Source organism: Balaenoptera musculus, chromosome 15 (genome assembly GCF_009873245.2).
Source record: "Balaenoptera musculus isolate JJ_BM4_2016_0621 chromosome 15, mBalMus1.pri.v3, whole genome shotgun sequence".
Lineage (NCBI taxonomy): Eukaryota > Metazoa > Chordata > Mammalia > Artiodactyla > Balaenopteridae > Balaenoptera > Balaenoptera musculus.
In genome coordinates, this window is record NC_045799.1 from 18,687,759 (window position 1) to 18,713,706 (window position 25,948).

At 46.3% G+C, this 25,948-nt stretch overlaps 1 protein-coding gene across 1 annotated transcript in view; it reads left to right on the forward strand.

Annotated features, from left to right (window-relative positions):
* CHD6 (chromodomain helicase DNA binding protein 6) overlaps window positions 1–25,948 on the forward strand; it is a 205,449-nt gene that overhangs the window by 151,601 nt on the left and 27,900 nt on the right. The window contains 10 exon segments of the mRNA XM_036825224.1: window positions 439–618; window positions 1,654–1,764; window positions 3,405–3,607; window positions 4,666–4,770; window positions 4,772–4,863; window positions 5,552–5,711; window positions 10,878–10,967; window positions 13,234–13,337; window positions 19,112–19,241; window positions 20,933–20,993. Of these exon segments, the coding sequence (XP_036681119.1) occupies window positions 439–618; window positions 1,654–1,764; window positions 3,405–3,607; window positions 4,666–4,770; window positions 4,772–4,863; window positions 5,552–5,711; window positions 10,878–10,967; window positions 13,234–13,337; window positions 19,112–19,241; window positions 20,933–20,993 (1,236 nt within the window).

Here is a 25,948-nt window from a genome sequence, read left to right on the forward strand (position 1 = left end):
ATCATTTCCAATACTGTTGTATTTATTTAATAATGAATAACTCATTATTCTTTAGCTCATTTGGTACATCTGGAGGTTTTTAAAGATACAGACTCAAACTAAAACATAAAATAAACATTAAATATATTCTCTTCAGTGGTGCATAGTTTTAATGGTTTGCGACACTTGATAATAACCAGCATCCTGAGGAATGTTCGGGCCACTGGGTCGTGTGCTGGGTTTTATTCCAGAGCTCCCTGGAGGATTGTCTGCCTGCCCTCCCCATCATTCTCTTGAGTGTCTTTATCTGGGTTTTCATTTTCTAAATCTTGTGTCTTTATTCTTCTGACGTGTGCAATTAGTGGAGGACCTGGGTACTGAATCATGAAGGTCAGATTTGAGGCTGTTTTTCTCCCATGCATTTCCCACTTTGTGAGTAGCCTTTGGTGACCTGTCCAGGTACAGCAGCTTTCAAAAATGGAGGTAGAGGACTTGCTCCGGAAAGGTGCTTATGGTGCCTTAATGGATGAGGAAGACGAAGGCTCCAAGTTCTGTGAAGAAGACATAGACCAGATTCTGCAGAGGAGAACCCACACCATCACCATCCAGTCTGAAGGGAAAGGATCCACTTTTGCCAAGGTATAAGGCCTTCTCCGCAGAGTCCACGTGGGGTGGCAGTGGAAAGAAAAGCCTTTATTCTTTGACCCTCGTTAGCCAGGCTGCTGTTTGTCTAAATGCAAACCGTTGAAATTGTCTGGCTACACATCTGTTGTGTGTGCCACCCTGAAGATGCAGGTTCTTAGAGAGGCTTTGAATAATGAGTCACAAGCTAGAAAAGAAATCACCACTCTGAATCCTTGGAGCTGATCTTCCTTGGGCAGGATAGACACTTGGGTTTGCAGTTTGCCTTCTTCACTGTTCACGGAGACTGCTCCAAAACCCTCGAATGGTCATCCCGAGTCCCTTGGAGAGCACTCCTTGATCAGTGTCAGGGAGTTGAAATTCCAGTGAACACGTATTTTGTTCATTTCATGAGACAAGAGATTTTATTCAAGATTCCCAGCTTGTAGTCTCGGTGCCTTTTTCCTCTGCCCGTCAGGTCGCTGGATTTAGAATTCAACTAACCGGACCACTTATCAGATCACTCTCAGGTTCTCTCGCCACAGGTTCTGTGAGCTTCATGACCTGTGTGATTAAATCACCTGTTTGGTGGCTTATGGGGGAAGGGCTTTTTCAGGGACATTTTGTGCGTTAGAGGCATAGCTCATCTCTGTACACCTCATACGGCCCAGCCAGGGCCTTTCCCAGAGTGGAAACTGGGGGATTGGTGAACTGAAAGAAAAACTATATCCAGGGAAGTTTTAAGAATCAGCCCTTTCACGGGCAACTGGACATACGTTGCCATCGTCTCCCAGGGGTTGTCCTCCTGCTTCCCAGTTTAAGTTATAAAAAATGATCCTGTAGGTTGAAATTGTAATATCCTCACCCCACCTTTAAAATAAAATTTTAAAACAATAGCTTCAAGATTTTCACTTTCATTTTGGCAGCTCTGTTAGGGGTTTTGATTTTGAATGCGGATGGAGAATATTCTTGAGTCTCTGGTGCATTTGAGATCACACAGGTGTTTTACTGTTTGTGTTCAAGTACAGCTTATTGGCTCTTTCTTCTTCACAGGCTAGCTTTGTGGCTTCAGGAAATAGAACGGATATTTCCTTAGATGACCCAAACTTTTGGCAGAAATGGGCTAAAATTGCTGAACTGGACACTGAAGCAAAGAGTGAGAAGGTACAGCACTGAGAATATTTTATTTCATTGAACATTTCACTGGTGTCTTATGGGACCGTAAATTCCTACCAGCTCAAATCATTATTTACTCCTAAGCTTTAGTTCTTAAATAAGATGCTGTATGTAACCCACTTAAAACATGCCTGGCACATAGAGCTTGAGAAATGTTATCTTTAAAGTGACCTAATGGGGCATACAGTCTGCTGGGTGTCCAGGAAATTCGATAAAAACAATTAGAACTGGAACTGGCCAAACAGGTCAAGATCAGCCCTCTGACCCAAGCCAAAATCCTATCCTTGGCATGTGACTATTTTCCTCTATTTCAACACTTCCTATGCAAGGGACTTTACCTCGGACGAACATTAGAGGAAAAAAGCATGATGAAGAAAAGTTTGTTGGGTTCACCTCCATTCTTTTCAGCATCTTGAATTTTCCTATTTCTGAACATGAGAAAGAGAATGGCCTTGGAATAAAACCAGTTTGAATACTGGCTCTGCCACTGACTAGCTGTATGTCTTTGGGCAAGGGAACTGACCTCAGTGAGAGAGTGAAAAAAGACATGTGAACAAAGGAGATGGTGAGGCCCACTTTGCAGAGTTAGAGATAACATTGTGAAGGTGGCTGCCCAGCCCATGTGAGGCAGCCCATACGTGTTAGTTTCCCCTCACTCCATCTCTGACCCAGTTACCTCCCTCGGGGATGAGCACACATCACTTTCTGCCTGTCTTCTCCTGTCTTCTTGGGTGAGTGTTGAGCTCTCACGGACTCACAGCCCCAGGAGACTGTCCCTGCGTACATCTAGCTGATTCAGTAACCAGCGTCCAGCCTTAACTATTCTTCCGTAGGATCGCCAGAGGTTGCTTAATCCAACCTCTTTTCTCCTAGTAGGAGGATTCTGCAGTCCCCTTAATAACCTATTTCTAGTGTTTAACAGTGTCACAGTCAGGGAGTTACTCTGTGTGCAGGACAGTGGGCAAGAGGGGGAAGAAAAAGCTCTTGCCCTGAGACAGTATGCAGGAGCTTAGCTGAGCTTTGGGAAGAGGCATGGGGGGAGGGGCGAGAAGCATGAAATGATGGAGACCAGAGAAGTGATGGTCATGGCCAAGGGAGCTGCCAGAATGGGTGAGTTTCCCGAGCTAGAGGTTATCTTTTCCATGAAAGACAAAAGGTTAGTGGCACCAGTGGAAGGCAAAATGAAGTGGCAGTAACTTGTGTTCGTCTTCCAAAAGTTGCTGAGCAGATGGAATTCTCCAACTCCTCCTGTCTCCAGAGCACAGGCGGCCTCCGCATGCCGGGCATAACAGCTGGGGTGCACCACTCCCATCCTTCTTGGCAAGAACAGGAGGCCACTCTGGCACTGGGGGCCCTTGCCTGCCCAGGCCCCTGTTAGACGGCAAAACCAGCAGATGGGGGCGGCCAGCACTGGGGGCGGAGGGACACACCAACTTCAGCGAGTCCCAGAGTGTCCCCTCTGCTTGTCGTGGACACGGCAGGTGTGCTGGGAAGAGCCTTTCCTGCTGGAGGACGAGATGGGGGTGGTTCTTTCCCAAACGTGTCCCGAGGAACAGCAGCAGGATCTGCATTGGGACACAGGGAGAGTGAAGAGGGGCTTTCTCCCCAGCAGTCCTCTGTGTTTGCAGGAAAGCTTAGTGATCGACCGCCCGCGCGTGAGGAAGCAGACCAAACACTACAACTCTTTTGAGGAGGATGAGCTCATGGAGTTTTCAGAGTTGGACAGCGACTCCGATGAGAGGCCCACGAGGTCCAGGCGCCTCAGCGACAAAACCAGGCGCTACCTCCGCGCCGAGTGCTTCCGGGTGGAGAAGAACCTGCTCATATTTGGGTGGGTATTGGCCTCACCTGCTGGTTCTTGTTGTTGCTGCTTTCCCCTCTTTTGTTCAGTCCCTGAGATTTGTCCAGTGTGTCTCTCCACGCTCCTCTGGGGTCTGGGCTGATGGGGGGTCTGCTGGCAGGAGAGAGAGCCGTGCCTTCTGCCCGCGGCCCCCCTCAGCCACCGCACTCCGCCGCCATGTTGTAGACGGGCTGTGATTTTCTCATATGCTTGTCACGGCAGATCTCTGGTACTAATTTACTGCCTGGTACTGATTTCCTGCCTTTTTCCCCCAAGGACGTATAAGGAATCAGCGTAGCAGATGTTAGAGTTAAGGCATGATTCATGCAGGGCTCTGGCTCTGGTAGAAGTAGACGGTTTAGCTTCTGGGAGCTCACCATTGCTTTCAAATACTGCAGCTGGAGTCAGTTGTTTTTTTTTAATAATTTTTTTTATAGATTTATTTATTTTTATTTGTTTTTTGGCTGTGTTGGGTCTTCGTTGCTGCGCGCGGGCTTTCTCTAGTTGGCGGCGAGCAGGGGCTACTCTTCGTTGTGGTGCACGGGCTTCTCATTGTGGTGACTTCTCTTGTTACGGAGCACAGGCTCTAGGCGCGTGGGCTCAGTAGTTGTGGCTCGCGGGCTCTAGAGTGCAGGCTCAGTAGTTGTGGCGCGCGGGTTTAGTTGCTCCGCAGCACGTGGGATCTTCCTGGACCAGGGATTGAACCCACGTCCCCTGCATTGGCAGGTGGATTCTTAACCACTGTGCCACCAGGGAAGTCCTGGACTCTGTTTTAATTCCAGATTTATTCCTCGCTCCAGATATTTTCATCCCTCCCTTCTTAACATTCTAGTGGCCATATGAAGCTCTCTGTGTCCAGTGTCCAGGTCACCTCAGTGACATTTGGTGTGCTACAGTATGCGATCCGCGAAGGTCTTTCAGGACAGAGCCCTCAGGGTGATCAGTAAGCCCAGGGGTCGAGTAAGCATTCGGCTCCTGTTTGTCCTGCCGTGTCGAAGGCATGCGTGGCCCTTCCACCCTCTAACACCCTTCTGTATTTCCACTCTCAGCTGGGGCCGGTGGAAGGACATTCTGACTCATGGGCGATTCAAGTGGCATCTGAACGAGAAGGACATGGAGATGATTTGCCGGGCCCTGCTGGTGTACTGTGTCAGCACTACAAGGGGACGAGAAGATCAAGAGTTTCATTTGGGAACTGATCACGCCTACCAAAGATGGGCAGGCCCAGACCCTCCAGAACCACTCAGGTGAGGGGTGGCACGGGCCGTAGCCGAGAAGCGCAAACCCCTGTAGTTCCTTCTCTCTTCCCATGTTGGCCCATGTTGCTGTGCTTTGGGGACATCTCTTTCTCAGGCGTATTTCCAGAATGCTACCTGTGGGAAAGGATGCTGATGTTTTCCATTTCCATTCTCCCTCAGAATCATCCAGTGTTAGCTGTGATATTTTGTTTAAGTGCAGTTGGGCCCTCTTGAAGTTCCCCACGTGCCAGTCCTGCCCACTGACCTGGGTGTCACAGGGGTTCCTTCTCTGATATGGGGACTCACACGGCGTGCTCTGCCTCAGTTCCACCTCTGTCTGTGCGTTTCGTTGTGCTGCTCCTTCCCTGTGCTGAGACACAGCTCACCTTCCCGTCTCAGATCACGCATTCCTTTTCCCCGGCTAGGTTGTGACGTCCCCACGGGCACAGGTTCTGCTACACCTTTCTTGTCCTGCAGTGATCCTACAGGACACTCGATAGATTCTTGCTGCCTGACTGAATGGTCCTGGGGGGGACCGGGTGTCTCCTCGCCATCCCTGCCTGGGGGACGGAGGAGTGGGGCCTGTCGTCCAGGGCCACCGTGCATAGCCCGGCTGCCTCTTTGCCACCCTAGCCCAGCTCTGTTCCGACAGCCACGTTTAAGCCGTCTCAGCTCATGTTCGTACCTTCTGTCTCAGGGCTGTCCGCTCCAGTCCCCAGAGGGAGGAAGGGGAAGAAAACGAAGAACCAGCTGCTGCTCCCAGAGTTAAAGAACGCAGACTGGCTGGCCACCTGCAACCCCGAGGTGGTCTTGCACGATGATGGCTACAAAAAGCACCTCAAACAGCACTGCAACAAGTGAGTGTGCCCCCCTCACCCCTGGGTGGCAGCTCCGCTCTGACAGCGCGGCTTCCTGGGACCCCCACGGGGCTGTGGGAGGCCACTTGATGCCCCTGTACCACCGTGCAAGGTCTGGAAAGGCGGATAGGCTGTGTGCTTGAAGCTGGGTCAGGGTTCAGTCGCATTGAAGCCTCTCTACTTCCTTTAATCATCTCTCTTCTCCCCTGGAACCCGGCCTCTCTTACCAGTGCAGTTCGTACAGCATCTTCTGACCTGACTCTCAAAATCCACGGAGGACACTGGTGATTTCGCTGCTTGCTCTTCTTTTCCTTTCCCTCCCTCCACCCCTGAGGGCACATCAGGGGGAGCAGAAGACCGGCCTTGGTGGCCACCGCTCTCAGCCACACCCCCTTGCCAGGTTGCTTCCTCTTCAGATTTGCTTTGACATTCATGGCCTCCCGGTGTTTGATGGACATTCATTTGAGATAGTATTCTTTATATCCCGAGGCTAACAGCTGGGGTGGGGCAGGCGCAAATAAAGGAGAAAGTGATAGAAAATGAAACTGTTCTTATGAGGTTTAGTTTGGGGGAGTTAGGGCACCCAGCCACAAAACAATGACAGGTTTGCATGTGGGTATTTGCATCATTGTACAGTGTATCTGTTAGAAGTAAAAGGACCCTTGGCGACCATCTAGCCCAGCTTCCTAGGCCAGGCAAGACTTACCTCCTCAGCATTCCTGGTAGGCAGTGAGAAGGCCTCAGCTTGCACACCTCTGGTTATAAAGAGTTTATTATCCTGTAAATTAAGATGTTTTGCTAGGTCTTTTCTTCCTCCCTGTAACATCAACCTAATGGTTCTGTAGTTGTTGGGTTGTGGTTTTTTCCCTTTACTGCTGAAGTCTAACCCTGTCTGTTGATCCCTCCAAGTATCTGAAGATAGGTCTCATGCCCAATACTGTAATAAAAACTACCGCACACAAAGGTACAAGCTCTCTGGGGCAGTAGATCTCAAGCCAAGACTTAAAGGGCACTCGCTGTTGATAGCAGAGCCTGGCTGGGGCAGGACCCGACGGCATGTTCACTGTGACTGAATCAGAGTCACTGTGAGGGAGCAGAAAGGAAGCTGGCAGGGACGAGGGCTCCTTGATGGGAGACCTGGTATGGCAGGCTCACCGAGGAGTCACTCTGTTGTAAGTACTAAGCAACCATATTTCTTGAACAAGTGAGACATGATAAAAAATGATACTGGGGGAGAAAAATTAATCCGGTAACAATTTGCAAGTTGGAGTAGGTGTTTACCTGGAGCTGAATGGCCAACTAGGAGAGTTCTGTCATAATACTAAGTATTGATCGTGATGACCTAGATTAGGGTGCTGACTGTAGAATTGGGGAGAAAGGGTCAAATATGAGAGATGTGACTAAAGAATCCATCATGTGTGATGAGGAATACAGAAAGCAGGTAACTCTGTGGCCGTTAGCCTCGTAGGCTGGAGAATGGCGGTGCCTGTAGCCATGACAGAATCAGAATCGTTACATTCAGTAAACGTTGAAGAGCAACACGAAGGACTCAGGTTTTGCCTTATTAAGTCACAGCAGCAGCATTTGGCTCTCCCATCCCCAGCTGCAGAGGTGGGTCTGGAGCACTGAAAATAGGCTGAGCTGGAGAGATTAACATAGAACTTCCCTTGACACCCGCACAGATGATCACAGATGTTGAGCAGAACTAATTGTGACCTTTGAGGAATTCCTTAACATTTCTAACCACCAGCCCCAAGATCTTTCCTGAGTGCAAGCCTTACCCCGAGAATCGAAGAATAATGCAGTAAAGCACTTCTCTGGGTTTGAAGAAGCTGACTGCTGTTTATTAATCTGAATCTGATGGAGAGTATTGTTCTCTTTAGTTCAGGCTCAGCGACCAAGAGATTCAGAGCCGGCAGGGGCCTTGCAGCTCCTCCGACGCAGCGTGGGAATTCTGTGGGCAGCGTCCCAACAGGGACAGGCCCCAGCCTCTGCTCGAGCCTTCCTAGTGATGGGAGTTTACCGTTTCTCAGCCTCGCTCATTTAATTACCACATGATTCTAATTAATTGTCCTTCTGTATATTGAATCTAAAAGCCACTTCCTTGAATCTTCCACCCTTTGATCTTGGGTCCTGGTTCTGGCCTGAGGTGCACCAGAGAACAGGCAGAATTTCTTTAGCATAACTGGACTGTGAGCTTCTAGAATTGTGGGCTCTGTTGATTAGCACATTTACTGCCACCCCAATACCAGATGTGCGTCAGGAAAGGCTCTGGGGTCAGGACTGCCTGGATTTGAGTCCTGGCCCCATTACTTACCTGCAGGTGAATTATTTTAAAAATGAGGATAATAGTTCCTGCCTCAGCATTGTTATGAAGATTAAGTGAGCTAATACATGCTGGCACATAGTGAGTACTCAAAGCATTTGCGTAATTAGTAATACATATAGTATTTAGGGGCGTGAAGATGTTATCAAAAGAACCTTAAGAGGTTAAAAAGCAGCTGCTTCAAATCTAAGCTCTAAGAAGTCAGGGCAGTGACTCTCTGTTCAGAGTGGGTATAGTGACCAGAAGGGACTACCAGGGGGCCTTCTGGGGAAATGTTCTGTTTCCTGATCTGGATATTGGATACACATGTGCGTTTTTAGTATGTGGAAATTCATCAAGCTGTACATGTATGCAAAATGCACTTTCTGGAAGTATATTTCATACCAAGAGAATGGTTTTTTAGAAAAAGAAAGAAATGAAAGAAAAGGCAATACCGCCACCCAAAAGTATTAATAGGTTTTGTCTGGCTGAAGTGAAGGGTGTCACAGACCAGCTCCAGCTCTCCTTCCCTGTGAGGTCACATGCCACCTGGGGTTATCATCTCAGCCTGGGAGGAAGTGGCTCTCTAAGAGGAGTTGTCTGTCTGTCCTCTGAGTTGATTTACTTCTCATTTGCAGTATAGGTGAATACTACTGGCTTTCAGTTCTGTTCTCCTGTGCCGTAGGTACTGCTAGATATCAACACCTTTGCCTCTTTTTGGAGATATAGAAACAGCTGCATCTTACATCTTCTGGAAGCCTTCCTCTGATTGAGGTAGATCCAAGCGGGCAGGAATCCTATACCTAAGACAGCCTCTTTCCAGTTCTCGCTAAGGAGGCCGTCAGCTACTGCCAGCTAGGCAGAAGGATCAGGGACGATCGCAAATTCTTAGAGTTCTCATTCTCTGAGCTTTGAAAAAACATCTCGAAATTGAGTTGATTGACAGCTGAGGTAAGGAATGGTATGGCAGAAAAGTAAGGGTTCTTTCCCATCTAAAAGTTTGAGCTTTTATGTTGCCACCTACGACTTAAGCCCACAGTGGCACTCTCAACCCAGATCTAAGAAACTGTGCTTTTTTAGAGGCCTCAACCCTTCGTTATTTAAACACCTTTTGAATAGGTAATACATACACGTGTTAACAAATATTTTTTTGTCAAAAGTAAGTTTTCCTCCCGCTCCAGCGCCCCGGTTTCCCTCTCCAGAGGCGACCACCGTTAACCGGGTTCCTCCAGAGATGCTCTGTGCAAGGCCCAGCAGTGGGAACGCACAGCCGCCTCTTACCTTCTCTAAAGTAGTATGTACTTTACGTGCTGTTTGTGTTCTCGTCGCTCTTTTTAAACAACTTACATGGAGATCAGTTCCTAGAGAAGTACGAGTGAACGGGCTTCTTTCTGCTTTAGTAGCTCGCCTTCACTCTTGCCTGATGTCAACACAGTGGCAGGTACTCTTGTAACCCTCACTGCAGCATCTCCTCAGATGTGGTGGGCTTCTCTGTGCCTGTCCTTGGCTTTCACTCTGTGTTTTGCATACCTTAAGCCACCCGCCCCTAACCCCCCACGGCCGTCTGCTGTGCTCTGATTCTCTTGTGGCTGGCCTTATTTCACAATTGGACTGTTGTGGGCTCCTCAAGAACAAGGTTAAACTAACGTTTACTTGTGTTACATACTCACGGTACCAGCACGGTGCAGGACACACCAGTTGCCCAACAAATACTTAATTGCTTCATCTCAAACATGCTGGGGCATTCCCATGAAGCCTGAGTGTGGTCCAGACCGAATCACAGGAGAGAAGACGGAATTGCTCTCTGGCAGTATCGCCATGAAAAAGACTTTAAAATATTCATGTAACATGTAACTATGTGCCAGTGAAACTATTTGAAAACAGCACCATTCAACATAACCTCACCTGTCACTAAACTCGGAAACTAGTAACGAGCCTCTTGGAAGGCAGCTCTGCCTGAGAGGTCATTGTGGCCGTGTGGACAGCGTGAGCCCTCTTAAGCAGGGGTCCCCAACGCCCAGGCCACAGACCAGTAGTGGTCCAGGCCTCACAGCAGGAGGTGAGCGGTGGGCGAGCGAGGGAAGCTTCATCTGCCACTCCCCATCGCTTGCATTACCGCCTGAACTATCCCACACACCACCCCCCCGGGTCCATGGAAAAATTGTCTTCCACGAAACCGGTCCCTGCTGCCAGGGGTTGTTTGGGGACTGGGCTTCCCTGGTGGCGCAGTGGTTAAAAATCCGCCTGCCAATGCAGGGGACACGGGTTCGAGCCCTGGTCCAGGAAGATCCCACATGCCGCGGAGCAGCTAAGCCTGTGCGCCACAACTACTGAGCCTGCGCTCTAGAGCCCGCGAGCCACAGCTACTGAAGCCCACGCACCTAGAGCCTGTGTTCTGCAACGAGAGAAGCTACCGCAATGAGAAGCCCACGCACCACAACAAAGAGTAGCCCCTGCTCACCACAACTAGAGAAAGCCCGCATGCAGCAGTGAAGACCCAACACAGCCAATAAATAAATAAATAAATAAATAAATTTATTTAAAAAAAAAAAAAAAAGTTGGGGACCGCTGCTCTTAAGGACCAGGTGGGATGCTGTTTCTGCTGCCCTCACCTCCCACGCCCATAGGGTGACCTTAACAGATGACTGATGAGATACGTTTTCTTGAGTGAAATGGAGATATCACAATAATTTCTGCCATTAATACCTAGTGTTTTCTTTTTCTAGTGCTTTCTCATATATAACTTCATAGCCCTAACAACCTGGGAGCACCCAGAATTCCCCCAGGTCAGCTTGGGGATGGCAGTTCACAGGCAGCTTATGGGTTCTAATGTGTTTCATTACTGTGTTCATGTATCATAGGGTACTTTTGCGAGTCCGGATGCTGTACTACTTAAAAGCTGAAATACTGGGAGAAGCAGCGGATAAAGCATTTGAAGGAACTCCGGCCAGGTAAAACAGGTCAACCTTAGCTCCCAGTGTTAAAGAATTGCCATAAAGTGCCTGTTGATGGAAATGGACAAACCTGCCTGTGTTTCAAGAGGCCCGTGTTCCCTCCCACCCAGGACCAGTTCCTGGTAGAGCAGGCAGGTAGAATGAGGATGATTCAGCCAGATCATCTACGAGTGAAATAAAGGAGAAAACAGCTGCTTAAAAACACAGCTCTTGGTGAGGTTCTTAGTTGGGTTTTTTTTCTCCCAGTAGTGTTGTAAAATTGCTTTTAAAGCAGTCATTTCTCTACCTTAACTAATCATTGTTGGATAGATATTAGTGACTTTGATCCAACAGGTGTAGACTAAAAGCTTTACTTGGAATCCCACTCTTGGCCTTAGTCCTCTTCTACCTTTGAGTGGTTCTCCTTTATTTGCTAGTCGTATTACTAATACTTTGTCACCATTTGATGTGTTGTGCCTTAGTTCTGTAAGCTAGTGTTTCCAAAGCTGTAGAATCCTGTGGGAATATCCCTGGATTTGGGGGAATGAGGCTGCTGAGCCCCCAGCTACTACTTGATTGGACTGTCAGAAGTCACAGTGTATAAGTGGGATCCCCAGACGGCCTCCTTCACCTTCCCCAGATCGGCAGTTTGCTCTGGCCCCTACAACGCCGCTTGTTCCCAGGGGACATAGCAAGTGCTGGTATTTGAACTGTGCTTTGAGATTCCCTGGGGCCGTGGTTTCTTCTTTCTCTTACTTTCCATTGGGCAGTGCTAATGGTTTTAGTGGTCACAGGAGCACTAAAGAAGGAGAGAGGTGAAAGGCAATGACAGTCCTACCCCTGAGGCATTTTGTAATTAGGACCAGTCATCACATTGACTGTTACTACTTGGTAGTTACTATGGGCATTTCTAGTAAGGATAAGGAGGTTGGGTGTATTGGTAAAAAGGTTCAATTTGTGAGTCATGTATATGCAGCAGAATTCAACCTGCTTATTTATATCCAGTGTTACTGGGCAGAAGTAATGTATCTGAATTTACCCATCCCCGTCATGTGCTTTCTTAGATGCGTAGATGCAGGGAAGTTAGTAGAACGTGGAGCGAGTAGGTCCATTGCCCAGCCCCTTCCCCCGCTTCCCTCCTTCCCTCTGCTTTCCTGAATCTTAGCTCTCACTGGTCCCATGTAGATCTTATTGTGCAGAAAGTGCCATGAGGAATGAATCACAGCTCACCCCCAAAAAGTTGTTCAGCCCGCGGCACCACGCAGGCAGAGCAGTGGGCCCTGAGGTGGAGCCAGATAGGAGCACTGCCTGGAGAGGTGGGGGCCAGGGAGCCCCATCCCCACAGGGAGAGCTGGGCCTGGCAAGGGGCAGGCAGCCCCGTGTCACAGCAAGAAGAACCTGACGGAAGAAGAAACTTCAACGTTGAAGAGGCACCATCCCAGGCAGCTGGGAGGTGGGAGGGAAGAGCCATCCAGATGGATGTTCTCCCCCAAACCCCAGAGCCTTCAAAAGAGTAAGGACGGTGCTCAGACAAGTAAAGCCAGTCAGCTAAGGGTCCATGTGAGCTCTCAGAACATGGACAGAAACTCAGAGAGGGGCTGATGCCTCCATGTCTGCTCCCTGGGGTGAGCTGTGTGCATCCCTTTGGCCAGAAGTTTTACCCAGCAGACCGTTAGCAGACCCTCACCAGGAAGCACCTCCTACTGTGGCTGCTAGCCTCTGAAAGGCTCCCTTCATACCCCGCGTGTAGCAGTGCAGGCTAGCTTGTTCTCGAATAGTGCTTGCGGTCTCCAAAGGTTGCATCAAGATGATTTGGGCACTTTGCAGCATTTGATCCTGTATGAATTCAGACACCTGAATGCATGTATCATGTATGAAGTCAGAAGGGGTGTTCTGCCTTCACATAACCAACCTATTGCTGGCTTTTGCCGCAGTTGTCAACCGAAGAGGCACATTAGAACCACCTGACACGTGTAGAGCCCACAGCCCGACCCCAGGCTGGCTGGCTGTGCGTTCTCCACGAGGTGCTCTCAGATTCTGCATCATTCAGTCTGAGTGGAGCCTGAACACCAAGTACATCTGCTGATGTAGCTCCCTCTGTAAACCAGGGGCAGAGCCCTGGTTAAGATATCTTGGCCCCCAGCTATCTGAGTCCTCTCATTTGTTGTTACTTCTAAGCGTGCAGCTCGGGACGTGGCTTAGTACGAGGGTTCAGGCCGGGAGCTCTTGTGTTGTTTTCTGTCTGTGTTGAAGGCACTCTGAGTCCACGCCCTTCCTTCCACAGGGAGCTGGACGTTCCTCTGCCCGACATCGACTACGTGGAGATCCCAGTGGATTGGTGGGATGCCGAGGCCGACAAGTCGCTTCTGATTGGCGTGTTCAAACATGGTGAGTACTTCAGTGAATATTTTCTCTTTCCTGAAAAATTCCATAGGCCTGTTGCATGTCTCTCTTAGAAAGTAGAGCCTCACCTCTGTCCTCTCAGAAATTTGGCCGGATGAATGTGTGAGTCATGAAAATATAGCAAATGTAAGTATCAGTGAGGCACTTTGAAAGGGTGGCCACGAGGGCTTTGTTCAGTGTGTATCTTCCTCACTCGCCTCACCGCACCGTTGTGCATGGGATTGTTCACTCGTACAGTCCCAGCCTCTGGCCTAGTGCCTGTCACGTGGTAGGCCCCAGGGTTTCTTGAGTAAAGCAGTAAATAAATGGGGGAAATGTTAGGTTTTAGCATGTCACATGCATGCAGAATTCTAAGGTCATTCTAGCTAATCTACATATTCCTAGTATGTATTTTTTGCCCTATTGGTATAAAAATTCAAGAACAGTAGATGGCATAAACATCTTTTTTTTTTTAAATGTGGTAACCTAGAGACCAAAGGGGACTGAGAGAGGTTTTTGAATAGCTTGGAAAAACTGAAATAAATGTCCTGTTTCTTCATTTCTGGTCTTGTTCTAACTACCTGCCCTTGCTTTCAGCCAACTGTTAAAATGAATAATGAAAGTCCCAGATAATATCCTCTGTAATGTGCCTAATACACACCTTCCCTGCCAGGTGAATTAGCCAAAATTTTGAACTGGAGAGCAGGGGTTAAAGTGGGAAGGGTTAGGTGTACTTGGCTTTCACTGCCAGCTCTGCCACTGACTAAATGTGTGGCCTTGGGCAAGTCATAAACTTCTCTGACCTATTTCCTCACCTGTACACTGGGGAGAGTATCAAGACAACCTACCTGGAGAGTTGTTTGAAGATTAAATGAGACAGTGTAGGTGGGCGGCCTGGTGCCCACATGCGCTTAGTGCATAACAGGTGCATGGCGCTGTTCACTGTCACTTATTCCTCTGCCTTTGGAAGGTTAACTGTCTTTCTAACACACGCCCTATGAGTAGAATTCTTCAACATTTGCAGGCCAACCTGCAATATTTACGTAACAACCACGCGTGTACCTATTCTAATGAAGAATCCCTTCAAAACGTAGATTCTGGTGTTACAGATGCAGGCTTTGGGAGGCTCTGTTGAGAGCCCTTTATCAAACCACTGGGGAAAGGGAGTCAGAATCAAGATGGCAGAGCAGGAACGCCCTGAGCTCACCTCCTCCCACAGGCACATGGGAATTACACCTGCTCACAGAGTAGCTGTCTCTGAGAATGACCTGAGGACCAGCAGAAAAGAGGTTCCCCAAATGAAGACGTAAAGGAGGAGCCAGAACAAGATGGGTAGGAGAGGCGGAGGTGCAGTCTAGCCTGGGACCCACACCCCCGGGTTGGTGACCCACAAGCATCAGAGGACAGCAAAGCACGAGTGTGGACGAGGATGTGGAGAAAAGGAACCTTTGTGTACTTTCGATAGGACTGTAAATTTGTGCAGCCACTCTGGAAAACAGCATGGAGGTTCCTCAAAAAATTAAAAACGGAATTACCATCCAGTCCAGCAACTCCGCTTCTGTATATTTACCCGAAGAAAACAAATACACTCATCCAAAAAGATTTGTTCATTGCATCATTATTTACAGTAGGCAAGATATGGAAGCAGCCTAAGTGTCCATCAGTGGATGAATGGATATGGATGGATATCCATATGAATGGATGTGGTGTGTATATACAATGAAACATTATTTGAGCATAAAGAAGAATGAAATCTCACCATATGCAACAACACGGATGGACCTAGAGAGTACTATGCCAAGTAAAATAAGTCAGGCAGAGAAAGACAGATGCTACATGACCTCACTTTATATGTGGAAACTAAAAATCAGAACAAATGAACAAACAAAACAGGTGCTTATAGATACGGAGAGCAAAATGATGGTTGCCAGAAGGGAGGGAAGTGGGTTGGTGGGCAAAATAGGTAAAGGGGATTAAGAGACACAAACTTCTATTTATAAAATAAGTCACAAAGAATATGGTCAGTAATCCTGTATTAGCTTTGTATGGGGACAGATAGTTACTAGACTTATTGTGGTGATCATTTCATAATGTATTGAAATGTCCAGTTATTCTGTTGTGCACCTGCAACTAACATAATATTGTACATCAGCTATAACTCAATTAAAAGTTTTAAAACCACTGAGGTTAGGCTAAAGCGATGCTGTCCACTGGAAGTACTACTGATGACGGAAATATCCTGTTTCTGCCCCGTCCTCTACGGATGCCGCTCGCCGCGTGTGGCTGTTGAGCACTTGAAATGTTACTAATACAACTGAGCAACTGTATTTTTAATTTTATGTAATTTTAATTAGTTCAAATTTCATTAGCCATATGTGGCTCCTCTGCTGGACAGTGCAGGGCTAGAACTCAGCTCTGAAATGAGAAGAGAAACCATGTGACCTCCGTGAAGCACAGCGAACCAGTCTCTTATCAGAAATGGTAGAGTCAATCTGATGATATCTAAGGTTACTTCCAAATCTAAAATTCTTCTGCTCAGTGAAGCAGCTTGCAGGGTTGCAAGTTAATAATTCCTAAGTGTTTCCTGAGCACGCCTGTGAGACTTGAAGATGGTGCATCACCCATTCCGTTCAGGTTCTCCCAGTTGAGTGAGCTCTGGTATTCACGGTCAGAGGTGGGGGTGCCGGGGAGGTGATGCACGCAGTGCCTGAAGTACCTGGTGTAATGTGATGAGCTTAGCAGACACGCTGTAAAGATGGGGAAGACTTAGCCTCTGTACCCAGTGCTGGGGGACTGGTGTTAAGCCACACATGCAGACCGGCTCACTCTTGGATGGGACCAGACCCGTGAAGTTGGACAGTGACACTGGAGTCAAACCTAGGCTGGGTTGGACAGACGCCTGTGCTTGGCTCCAGCCTCCTTGGCGTCTTGCGTTGTCCAAATCAGATCCTGCCCCTGGCGGGGTGCTGGTCAGCCCCCAGCAGACATTCTGTGAGCCTAGGCTCAGACCTGTCCGCACCTGGGTAACACACCTCATCACCCCACGGAACAGCCCTCTCCACAGGATAACCAAACCCACACAACGTGTCTTACCCGGTGACAAACTCTCAGGTACCCAGCGGCCGATGGAGATGTGGTATTTTCAGAGAGCCAAGCTGTCTGGTGTTTACTTTTCAAGGTTCTATCAGGAGCTCTCTCTGCCTTGCCTCCCTGCCCTGGAGACATAGTATGAGCTGCAGAGCTGCAGCCATTTTCTTTGTTAAGAAATACACAGCTGTTCATCGTCCAAGGTTTTGTGGATCTTCTACTACCCCCCAGACATAGCCTGCTGCGACCCTGCTTAGATCAGAAGACCAAAGCCCCGGTTGCATCTCCGAGCTGACCACTGTGGAAGAACTGGCTGGGGCTTCCGCTTACAGCAAGAAGGGCCCTGCAGCCAGTCTGTTCTGAATGATGCTCTTGACCGCATTAAGAAATGGCGGCCGGGGGGCTTCCCTGGTGGCACAGTGGTTGAGAACCTGCCTGCCAATGCAGGGGACACGGGTTCAGGCCCTGGTCTGGGAAGATCCCACATGCCGCGGAGCAACTGGGCCAGTGAGCCACAATTACTGAGCCTGCGCGTCTGGAGCCTGTGCTCTGCAACGGGAGAGGCCGCGATAGTAAGAGGCCCGCGCACCGTGACGAAGAGTGGCCCCCGCTCGCCGCAACTAGAGAAAGCCCTCGCACAGAAACAAAGACCCAACACAGCCATAAATAAATAAATGAATGAATGAATGAATGAAAGAAAGAAATGGCGGCCGCCCCTCTAGGGCAGCCTGGATTTATGAAATACTCATCAAGCTATGGATTTTAGTATTTCTGTTCATATTCTCGTAGAGGAACTTCTAGACTAAGTGGAGAGAGGCAAGCAGCCTACGCCGCCTGTTGCTGTACTGTTTATGTCTTTATGTTGCTGTTACAGCTCCTACTACTCTCTGTTCAGGACAGTTGTTAGGGTTTTCTGGGGAACTGGGTCAATCACTCTTCCTCGCCTCCAGCTTCATAGCTGGTTGAGAAATAGAAATGCCGAATCTGTCTAGACTTCAGGCCTGCACGTGACAAGAAGTGTGCAGAGCAGAGCCTCAGCCAGGTAGTAGGCGCCTGGAGGGACCGGCCTGCTTCAAGCCCTGTCCAGCGCAGCATGCGTGAGGGCAGGACCCTCATGGACAGTTAACCTCCCTCCATGATAAAGGGTCAGAGGAGGAAGCTTTCACCACCTCAGCTGTGAGACAAAGCATCCCTCTTTTCCTGGGGAGGGGGCAGGTAGAGACGATGGCAGGCACGTCCTCAAGACAGCAGGAGCATGGAGGGCATTTCTGTTGTGATGTGAGCTGAGGCAGACCATGGGGAGAGGGTGAGAATGGTTCTTCCTACAGTGATTACTGGAAGAGAGTCTGGGCCAAACTGACACATCCAGTCAACGGTTTGTTGAGTGTGTACAGTGCCAGGCCCTGTGCCAGGTACTGAATGTATAATGATGAGTAAAAACAGATACAGATCCTGTCCCTGGGGAGCCCACAGTCTCATGAGAGAGGCTTACGGTAATCAAACAATTGCCCTAAGGAGTAAGTGAATAAAGAAGAACATAAGGCACCAGTTTCTCCTGCCATATGCCTCGTGCAGGCAGCACCTGTCATGGAGATGGCAGAAATGTCACTTTGAATTAAAAGATACAAGTACCTGCAGCTCCTCAGATAAAAAGTACCAGGTGCTGCCTACACGTGAGGGCTAGAACAGCGTCAACAGTGATATCAGAACAAAAACCAATATAGAAGGGAAATACCCAACAGAGTAAAATCAAGTGTGTTACTAGCAGCCAAGCCGGTACTCATTTTAGGTACAGCATCTTACATCACCTGTGGTGGGGTCTCTCTGTACATACTACAGAGCTAGAAATTGACTTAGTTAGGGGCAACGTGGAAAGGGTTTTGATGATCATGAAGGAGTTTCCCCCAAAATAGTTCGATATGACATTAGCTGTGACCAAATACTCCTGTCTCATTATAGGATTACATTAGATACAATAAAATAACAAATCGTCATGCATGGCATTATCAAATTAAAAGGGATATTTTTTCATTGTTTTGCCTTCTGTCTGAGGTCTCTATTCTGGATCAGAAATCCTCCATCTGTTTTTGACTCTGGGGATATGGTGAGAGGCAGTTCCAAAGCCCTGGCCAGTAGATTAGGATTTCATACTGAGTTTGTGAATATAGAGGGAACGGGTCTGTTTTAATCCAATCGGCAATCACAGTAGTCCTCTTTATATTTCATCCTTTGCATCCATTACTTTGCTCAGCTTCCCTTTCTAACACATGGGATAAAATTGGACCATAAGAAAACTAGGCCTGTTCATGAGATGACAAGATAATAGGGTGTCCAGAGTTGGGGGGTTGGTGAGGGGAAGAAATTGCAAAACCAGCTTGCCTGATTCCCTTGCTGTCCAGAAGACGCAAACAAGTGGGAATTTTATCTGTATCTTGTGTGTCTTCACGGACACAGAATATTTACATCAGCTTTGATTTTGGGGCAAGCACTACTTCCTCAAAGGTGTCCACTTTAGTGCAAGGATCTTCCCCTGACAGGAAATCTTACAGGATCCGGTTATTTTTAAATCAGTATTTTTTTGTTTGTTTGTTTTGCTTTTTATTTAATAAGGGAAACAAAATGACTGTCTAGGGCGCAAGGCAGATCTTGTGAGTTCTGACATGACCTCGTTGTTCCTCATTACCCCTGATCAGGTTACGAGAGGTACAATGCCATGAGAGCAGACCCAGCACTTTGTTTCCTGGAGAAGGTTGGGATGCCAGACGAGAAGTCCCTTTCTGCAGAGCAGGGTGTTACAGATGGGACCTCAGACATTCCCGAAAGGTGAGAAGCTTCATGGGCCAACCACAGTGTGACTTGTCGCGCCACAAATCTCTGACAGCATACATCCAGCACGCTAATAGTCTCTTCCTCACGGTCTGGCATCTCCCTTAAACCTGAACTGCCTTCCAAAATTGCTGCTTTGGTTACATCCTACGATGCCTCAGGCTTTTCCCTTGAATCCCAGACACTTTGAACCAAATACCAGTTCCTGTCCTTCCTGAGTTCCCCAAGCTGCCCGCCGTCCTGCCTACTCCTTAATCAGGCTCGTCTGGTCAGAGGATTCTCAAGGAAGAATTCAGATCTCTCATAACTTCTCATACTTGGCAGAAAGTTCAGAAGCGGTACAGCAAGTTCAGGCTTCCTGACCTTGAAGTGCCTCAGATGAAATTCCAGTGTTATTTAAAGATTTCATGGTCCATGAGTAAGGTGGACTTAGGAGCCACTGCTTGATGGCCGTGGCCTTCAGGTCTTGTCACTGGGTTGTGTGCAAAAAAGTATGGAAGCGTCCCCTTTGTCGAGTTTTAATTACTTTGGGCATAACTCCAAAATGTGTAAATTCATAGGAAAGCTAAATAGCGAAAAGCTGTGGTTTTCACATATATATATATATATATATATATATATTTGGAAAACATCACATATATCTCTCAGCTTGTGTTTGGTAAGCTTTTGGCCTGATCTTCCCCCCAAAAGTAGCACTTCCTAGGGCCACGGGCAAGCCTGGACATGAGGGTACACAATGCCAGGCCCCCTAACCATGTGCTAAGGCTGAGAAAAGGATGACATGTATTTTCCATCTGTCCTTAGCTCCTGATGAACACCCTAGCTATCATAACGTTCTCTGCCCCAAAGATAATAAAGATGCATTCAGAGAGATACTAACAAATGCCCAAAGGACCAGTGGTGTTAATGTTGGGCACACGGGGTCAGGGAAAACACCACCTGGGGGAGGTACCCGAATGTGGCTTACAGATTATATCTTTGGGGCTGGCTGTTCTTTCTGTGGTTAAGCAATGAAGGTAGGAGGCTCCTTCTGCCCCCAGGACCTGACCAACAGAGAGAAGAATATTTGAGACAGGAATCCTTCAAAGTTGATTTTACCAGGGATCCTGAAAAACAGGTAGGCATCAGCAGTAGTTAAACTCACAAGGGAGACGACATTAGGCAGCTAATCTAGGGGCGAGCAGCTGATGGTCCGGAGGGCAGTGTCCTTCCTCAGCAGGCACAGCAGAGCTCCCTTTCAAGGAAGTGATGGCTGCTAGACGTGAGGAGCGATTCTGCATCCGTGGCATCCTACTGTGGGATCTGGGGGTCGGCACATCAGGGCTCTTAGTTTGCATGGCTGTCAGCCTCTAGACTCTGTTCTTTTATCAAAGCCGCTTATTCAGACAGTTCTTGATGGGCAATAATTACCTTTTTAAAGATAGCATCATTGTTGAATAGCCGGCCTCTAACTGCCTGAGCAGATCATGAGTCTCGTGCTAAAGTCTCATTTGAGTGGAAGTCGTTGCTCGTAGAAGTTGTAACACTGGGAAAAACCAAGATTTTGAGGCCTGTGAGGAAAGGGATCTACTAATGTTCTCTTTGGTCAGTGATTCTGGGGGATTTTCATGCAAGCATCCTAGTTGCAAAATAGCTCCTAGGTGGTGTGTGATGCTTTTTTTTTTTTTTTTTTTTTTAATTTTATTTAGAGGCAACACAGATAAAGAAGACAATACAGAAGACAAAGTAGATGGCCTCCAGAAACAAATGGTGAGTCAAATGTGCTGTGTTTGTAATCCACACGATCTTTAATATCAAGAGAGAAATCCCCATCTTGGTATATTGGTCTTTGGGAACTTGATTGCATTGCTGCAGTTGCATTGCATTTTCCCCAACATTTTATTGTAAAAATTGTCAACTCACAGACTGCGTTGCCCTTTTATTCTAATGAAACTTTTGCTTTTGAGGTGACTGTAGATTTTAGATGGAATTGTAAGATACAGTACAGGGTGATCCCGTGTACCTTTTATCCAGTTTCCCACCAGGGGGACATCTTGCAAAACTATGATACAATATCACAGGCAGGATGCTGACATTGATAGAATCAAGATACAGGACATTTCCACGACCACAGAGATCCATCATGTTGCCCTTTTATAGCCACATCTACATCCTTCGTACCTTCACCTCCTTTTTAATCCCTAGCAACCACTAACCTATTCTCCACTTTTGTAGTTTTGTCATGTTAAGAATATTATATAAATGGAGTCATACAGTATGTAACCTTTGGGGCTTGGCTTTTGTCACTCAACATAATTTCCTGTAGATTGATCCAGATTGTTGTGTGTAATGATAATTCATTCCTTTTTATCACTGAGTAGTATTTCACCCTTCATGCATTGAAAAACATCTGAGTTGTTTCCAGTTTTTCACTATTGCAAGTACCTCTGTAAACATATGCATACAGATTTTGTGTGAACTTACATTTCCATTTCTCTGGGGTAAATGTCCAGGAGTATAATTGCTGAGTCATGTAGTAGTTATATGTTTAATATTTTCAAGAAACTGACAAGCTGTTTTCTAGAGTGGCTGTACCATTTTACATTCCCACCAGTGATGTATGAATGATCCACTTTCTCCTCATCTTCACGGGCTTTTGGTGTTGACACTAATTTTTATTTATTTATTTATTTATTTGTTTGTTTTCGGCTGCGTTGGGTCTTCGTTGCTGCGCGCGGGCTTTCTCTAGTTGCGGCGAGCAGGGGCTACTCTTCATTGCGGTGTGTGGCTTCTTATGGTGGTGGCTTCTCTTGTTGCAGAGCACAGACTCTAGGCACACAGGCGTCAGTAGTTGTGGTATACGGGCTCAGTAGTTGTGGCTCATGGGCTCTAGAGCGCAGGCTCAGTAGTTGTGGTGCACGGGCTTAGTTGCTCCGCAGCATGTGGGATCTTCCCGGACCAGGGCTCGAACCTGTGTCCCCTGCATTGGCAGGCGGGTTCTTAACCACTGTGCCACCAGGGAAGCCCCTCTGTTCTATTTTCCTCTTTTCTAGATATTTGGGGTGGGAGCTTAGATTACTGATTTGAGACTTTTGGACTTATTTAATGTATGCATTCAGTGCTATAAATTTCCCTCTCAGCATTACTTTAGCTAGGTGCCACGATTTTTACTATTTATTATAAATCGTAAAATTTGTTGTATTTTCATTTTCATTCAATTAATTTTTTTTCCCTTGAGGCTTTTTCTTTGGCCCATGGATTATCAGATGTGTGTTATTTAATTTCCAAGTATTTGGAGATTGTCCTATAATCTTTCTGTTTTTTATTTCTAGTTTGATTCCATTGTGCTCAGAGAATACACTCTATTATTTCAGTGGTTTTAAATTTGTTAAGTTATTTTTGTGGCCCAGGATATGGTCTCTCTTGGTATATGTTGCATGGTCACTTGAAAAATATGTGTATTGCGCTGTTGTTGGGCAGAGCGCTGCATAAATGTCAACTCAGTCCTGTTAGTTGATAGTGTTGAGTTCTTCTGTATTCTTGCTGATTTTCTCTCTAGTTGTTGAGAGAGGAGTATTGAAGTCTCCAACTATAATTGTGGATTTGTGTATTTCTCCTTTCAATTCTATCAGTTTTTGCCTCACGTGTTTTGCAGCTCTGTTGTCTGGTGCATACACATTTAGGATATGTCGTCTTCGTGGGTTCACTCTGCTATCAATGTATAATGTCTCTGCTTGTGTCTGATAGTTTTTGTTTGCTCTGAAGTGTACTTTATCTGATATTAATATAGCTACTCCTGGTTTCCTTTGATTAACATTTGCATGATATAACTTTTTCCATCCTTTTACTTTCAACCTGCCTATTTGAGATGAGTTTTCTATAGACAGTATTTAGTCAGGTTATATTTTTTAATGCACTCTGTCTTACAGTTGGTGTATTCAGCCACTTACATTTAATGTAATTATTGATGCATATTAAGCCTTAAGTCTGACATTTTGTTTTCTCCATTTTTTTATTCTCTGTTTTCTTTTTCCTGACTTCTTGTGGGTTACTTGAAACTTTTTTCCGATCCCTTTTTTGATTTATCTATGTTGGGTATGTTTTGGTTTTTTTTTAAGTTTCTTAGTGGTTTTTCTAGATATTTCATTACATATACATAATATATCACAGTCCACTGGTATCATCATTTTACCAGTTCAAGTGAAGTATAGTGTCCTTACTTCTGTCCCTTTATAATATGATTGTCTTAAATATTTTTTCTGCATACATTTAGAATCATATCAGACAATGTTATAATTTTTGCTGCAACTCTGAAATATAATTGAGAAGATTCAAGAGGATAAGGAACATCTACTGTATTTACCCATATTTTTATTTACTTTGTTCTTCTTCCTGGTGTCCCAAGATTTCTTCTTTCTGTTGAGAGAAATTCCATTAGCTGTTCTTTTAGGATAGGTCTGCTGGTGACAGTTCTTTTATTTTTCCTTCATCTGAGAATATCTTAATATCCCCTTCATTCCTGAAGGATATTTTCACTGGATATAGGATTCTGGGTTGACAGTTCTTTTCTTTCAGCTCTTGAAAAATGTTGTGCCACTTCCTTCTGGCCTCCCTGGTTTCTGATGAGAAATCTTCTGTCACTCAAGTTGTTTTTCCCTTAGGTAAGGTGTCTTTTCTCTGTTGCTGCTTTCAGGATTTTTTTTTCTTTCTTTAGTTTTCAGAAGCTTAACTGTGTTTTTTGTGTGTGTGGATTTCTTTGAGTTTATCCTGTTTGGTGTTTATCATCTTCTTGAATCTACAGGTTTGTGTCTTTCACCAAATTTGGGGAGTTTTCAGCCATTATTTCTTGAAGTCCTTTTTCCTCCCCTTCCAGAACTCTGATGGTATGAATGTTAAATCTTTTATTATAGGCCCACTGGTCCCTGAGGTTCTGTTTAATTTTTTTTTTTTTTTGGCTGTGCCTCATGGCTTGCGGGATCATAGTTCCCCGACTGGGGATCGAACCTGGGCCACGGCAGTGGAAGCGCCAAGTCCTAACCACTGGACCACCAGGGAATTCCCTGTTTAATTTTTTTTTAAATCTGTTTCTCTCTGTTGGTCACACTGGGTACTTTATATTTTTCTCTCTTAGAGCTCGCTGATTCTTTTCTCTTTCTCCTCCATTCGCTGTTGAGCCTGTCCATTGTGTTTTTGTTTTTGTTTGGTCTGGTTCATTTCATTATTGTATATTTCAAATCCAAAATTTCCCTTTGGTTCTTCTTGGATCTCTGTTTCTTGCTGAGATCTTCTTTTTCTTTGCTGAGATTTTGTGTTATCATTTGTAGCAGGTATGTTCAGAATTCCTCATTGAGGACTGCTTTAAATTCTTATGTCAGATAATTCTAAGATCTCTGTCATTTCAGTGTTAGCGTCTATTGATTGTCTTTTCCCATTCAGTTGGAGATCTTCCTGGTTCTTGATGTGATAAGTGATTTTTGATTGAAACCTGGACATTTGGGGTATTACATTGTGAAACTTGGGATCTTATTTAAAACTTCTGTTGTAACTGATTGCCTCTGACACCTCTGTTGCAGGGGAACGGGGTGGGGTGGGTGGCAGAGTATACCACCTTTTTACTGCCTGGTGGGAGTAGAAGTTAATGTTCCCAGTCAGCCCCCAAAGATACCCAAGGTGGGGATGTTTCTCATTACTGTTGGGCAGGAATGGAAGTTTAGATCTCCCCATGGTCTTTGCTTACACCATGAGTGTTGGGGACCTTATTACCACCTAGCAGGGATAAAAGTCCCAGCTCCCTACTTGGCTTTTTGATACCACCCAGCAGGGGAATGGGGTGCCCTGTTACAGCCTGGCAAAGGTGGAAGTCTAGAGTCCACCTTTAGACTCTAGAGGCCCACTCAGCCTTTGCTGGCATGGATGTGGTGAGCAGAAGTTTTTTCTGTGATGTTGAGCTGAAGTGTAGCACATCTTGTCTTAACATTTTGTCCATTCCTAGCTTGCCCTTTTCCTAGTCCTTCACTAGAGAGAGCAGGCTTTTGTTGGGGCTTTTTTTGTCTGTACCCTTTGTCATTTCCAGATAGCCAGCTTCTTTACCTCCAGATCTAGGATATGTAAGGCAAAAAAGAAAACCCAGGAAACTCACCACTGTGTCATCCCATGTGTCCCAAAGTCCCTGGTTCGTCTGCCTTCTCTTCACCTTTCAGAGTTGTCTTAGGTTTGTTTTATATATAATGTTCAGGGGTTTTAGTTGTAAATATTGTGTGGAATAGGGAAATATGCATCTTCGCAGAAGCAGAAGTCTATATTGCATTTTACAGATGAGTATCTAGGGCTTTGCATAAGCAGACCAAAACCTTACTAGGGCCCCAGCACTATTTGACCACATTTTCTCTGGCTTTCAGTGGAGCAAGTAAATCTGTTAGAATTTCATGGATTCTGTATCCCAGAGGTTACTGTAGCATTGTCCTCACTTGACTCCATTACTAGAATAATCTTTCTTCTCCTCCTGATCATCAACCAAAAGTTTTCAATTCTCTTCTTTTGGTTCTAGTTTGGAGAATGATATTTACTTTGGTTTCCATCAGCTCTGATTCCTGTAACAGTAACAATGACATCACTTTCCCAAAGTAAGAAATAATTATTTTTTGAAGATATGTTTCCATATCTCCTTGAGGTTTGCGAAGCAGCAGATTGAAGCAAATCAGCATGAAGCTTCAGACCCTGGACCT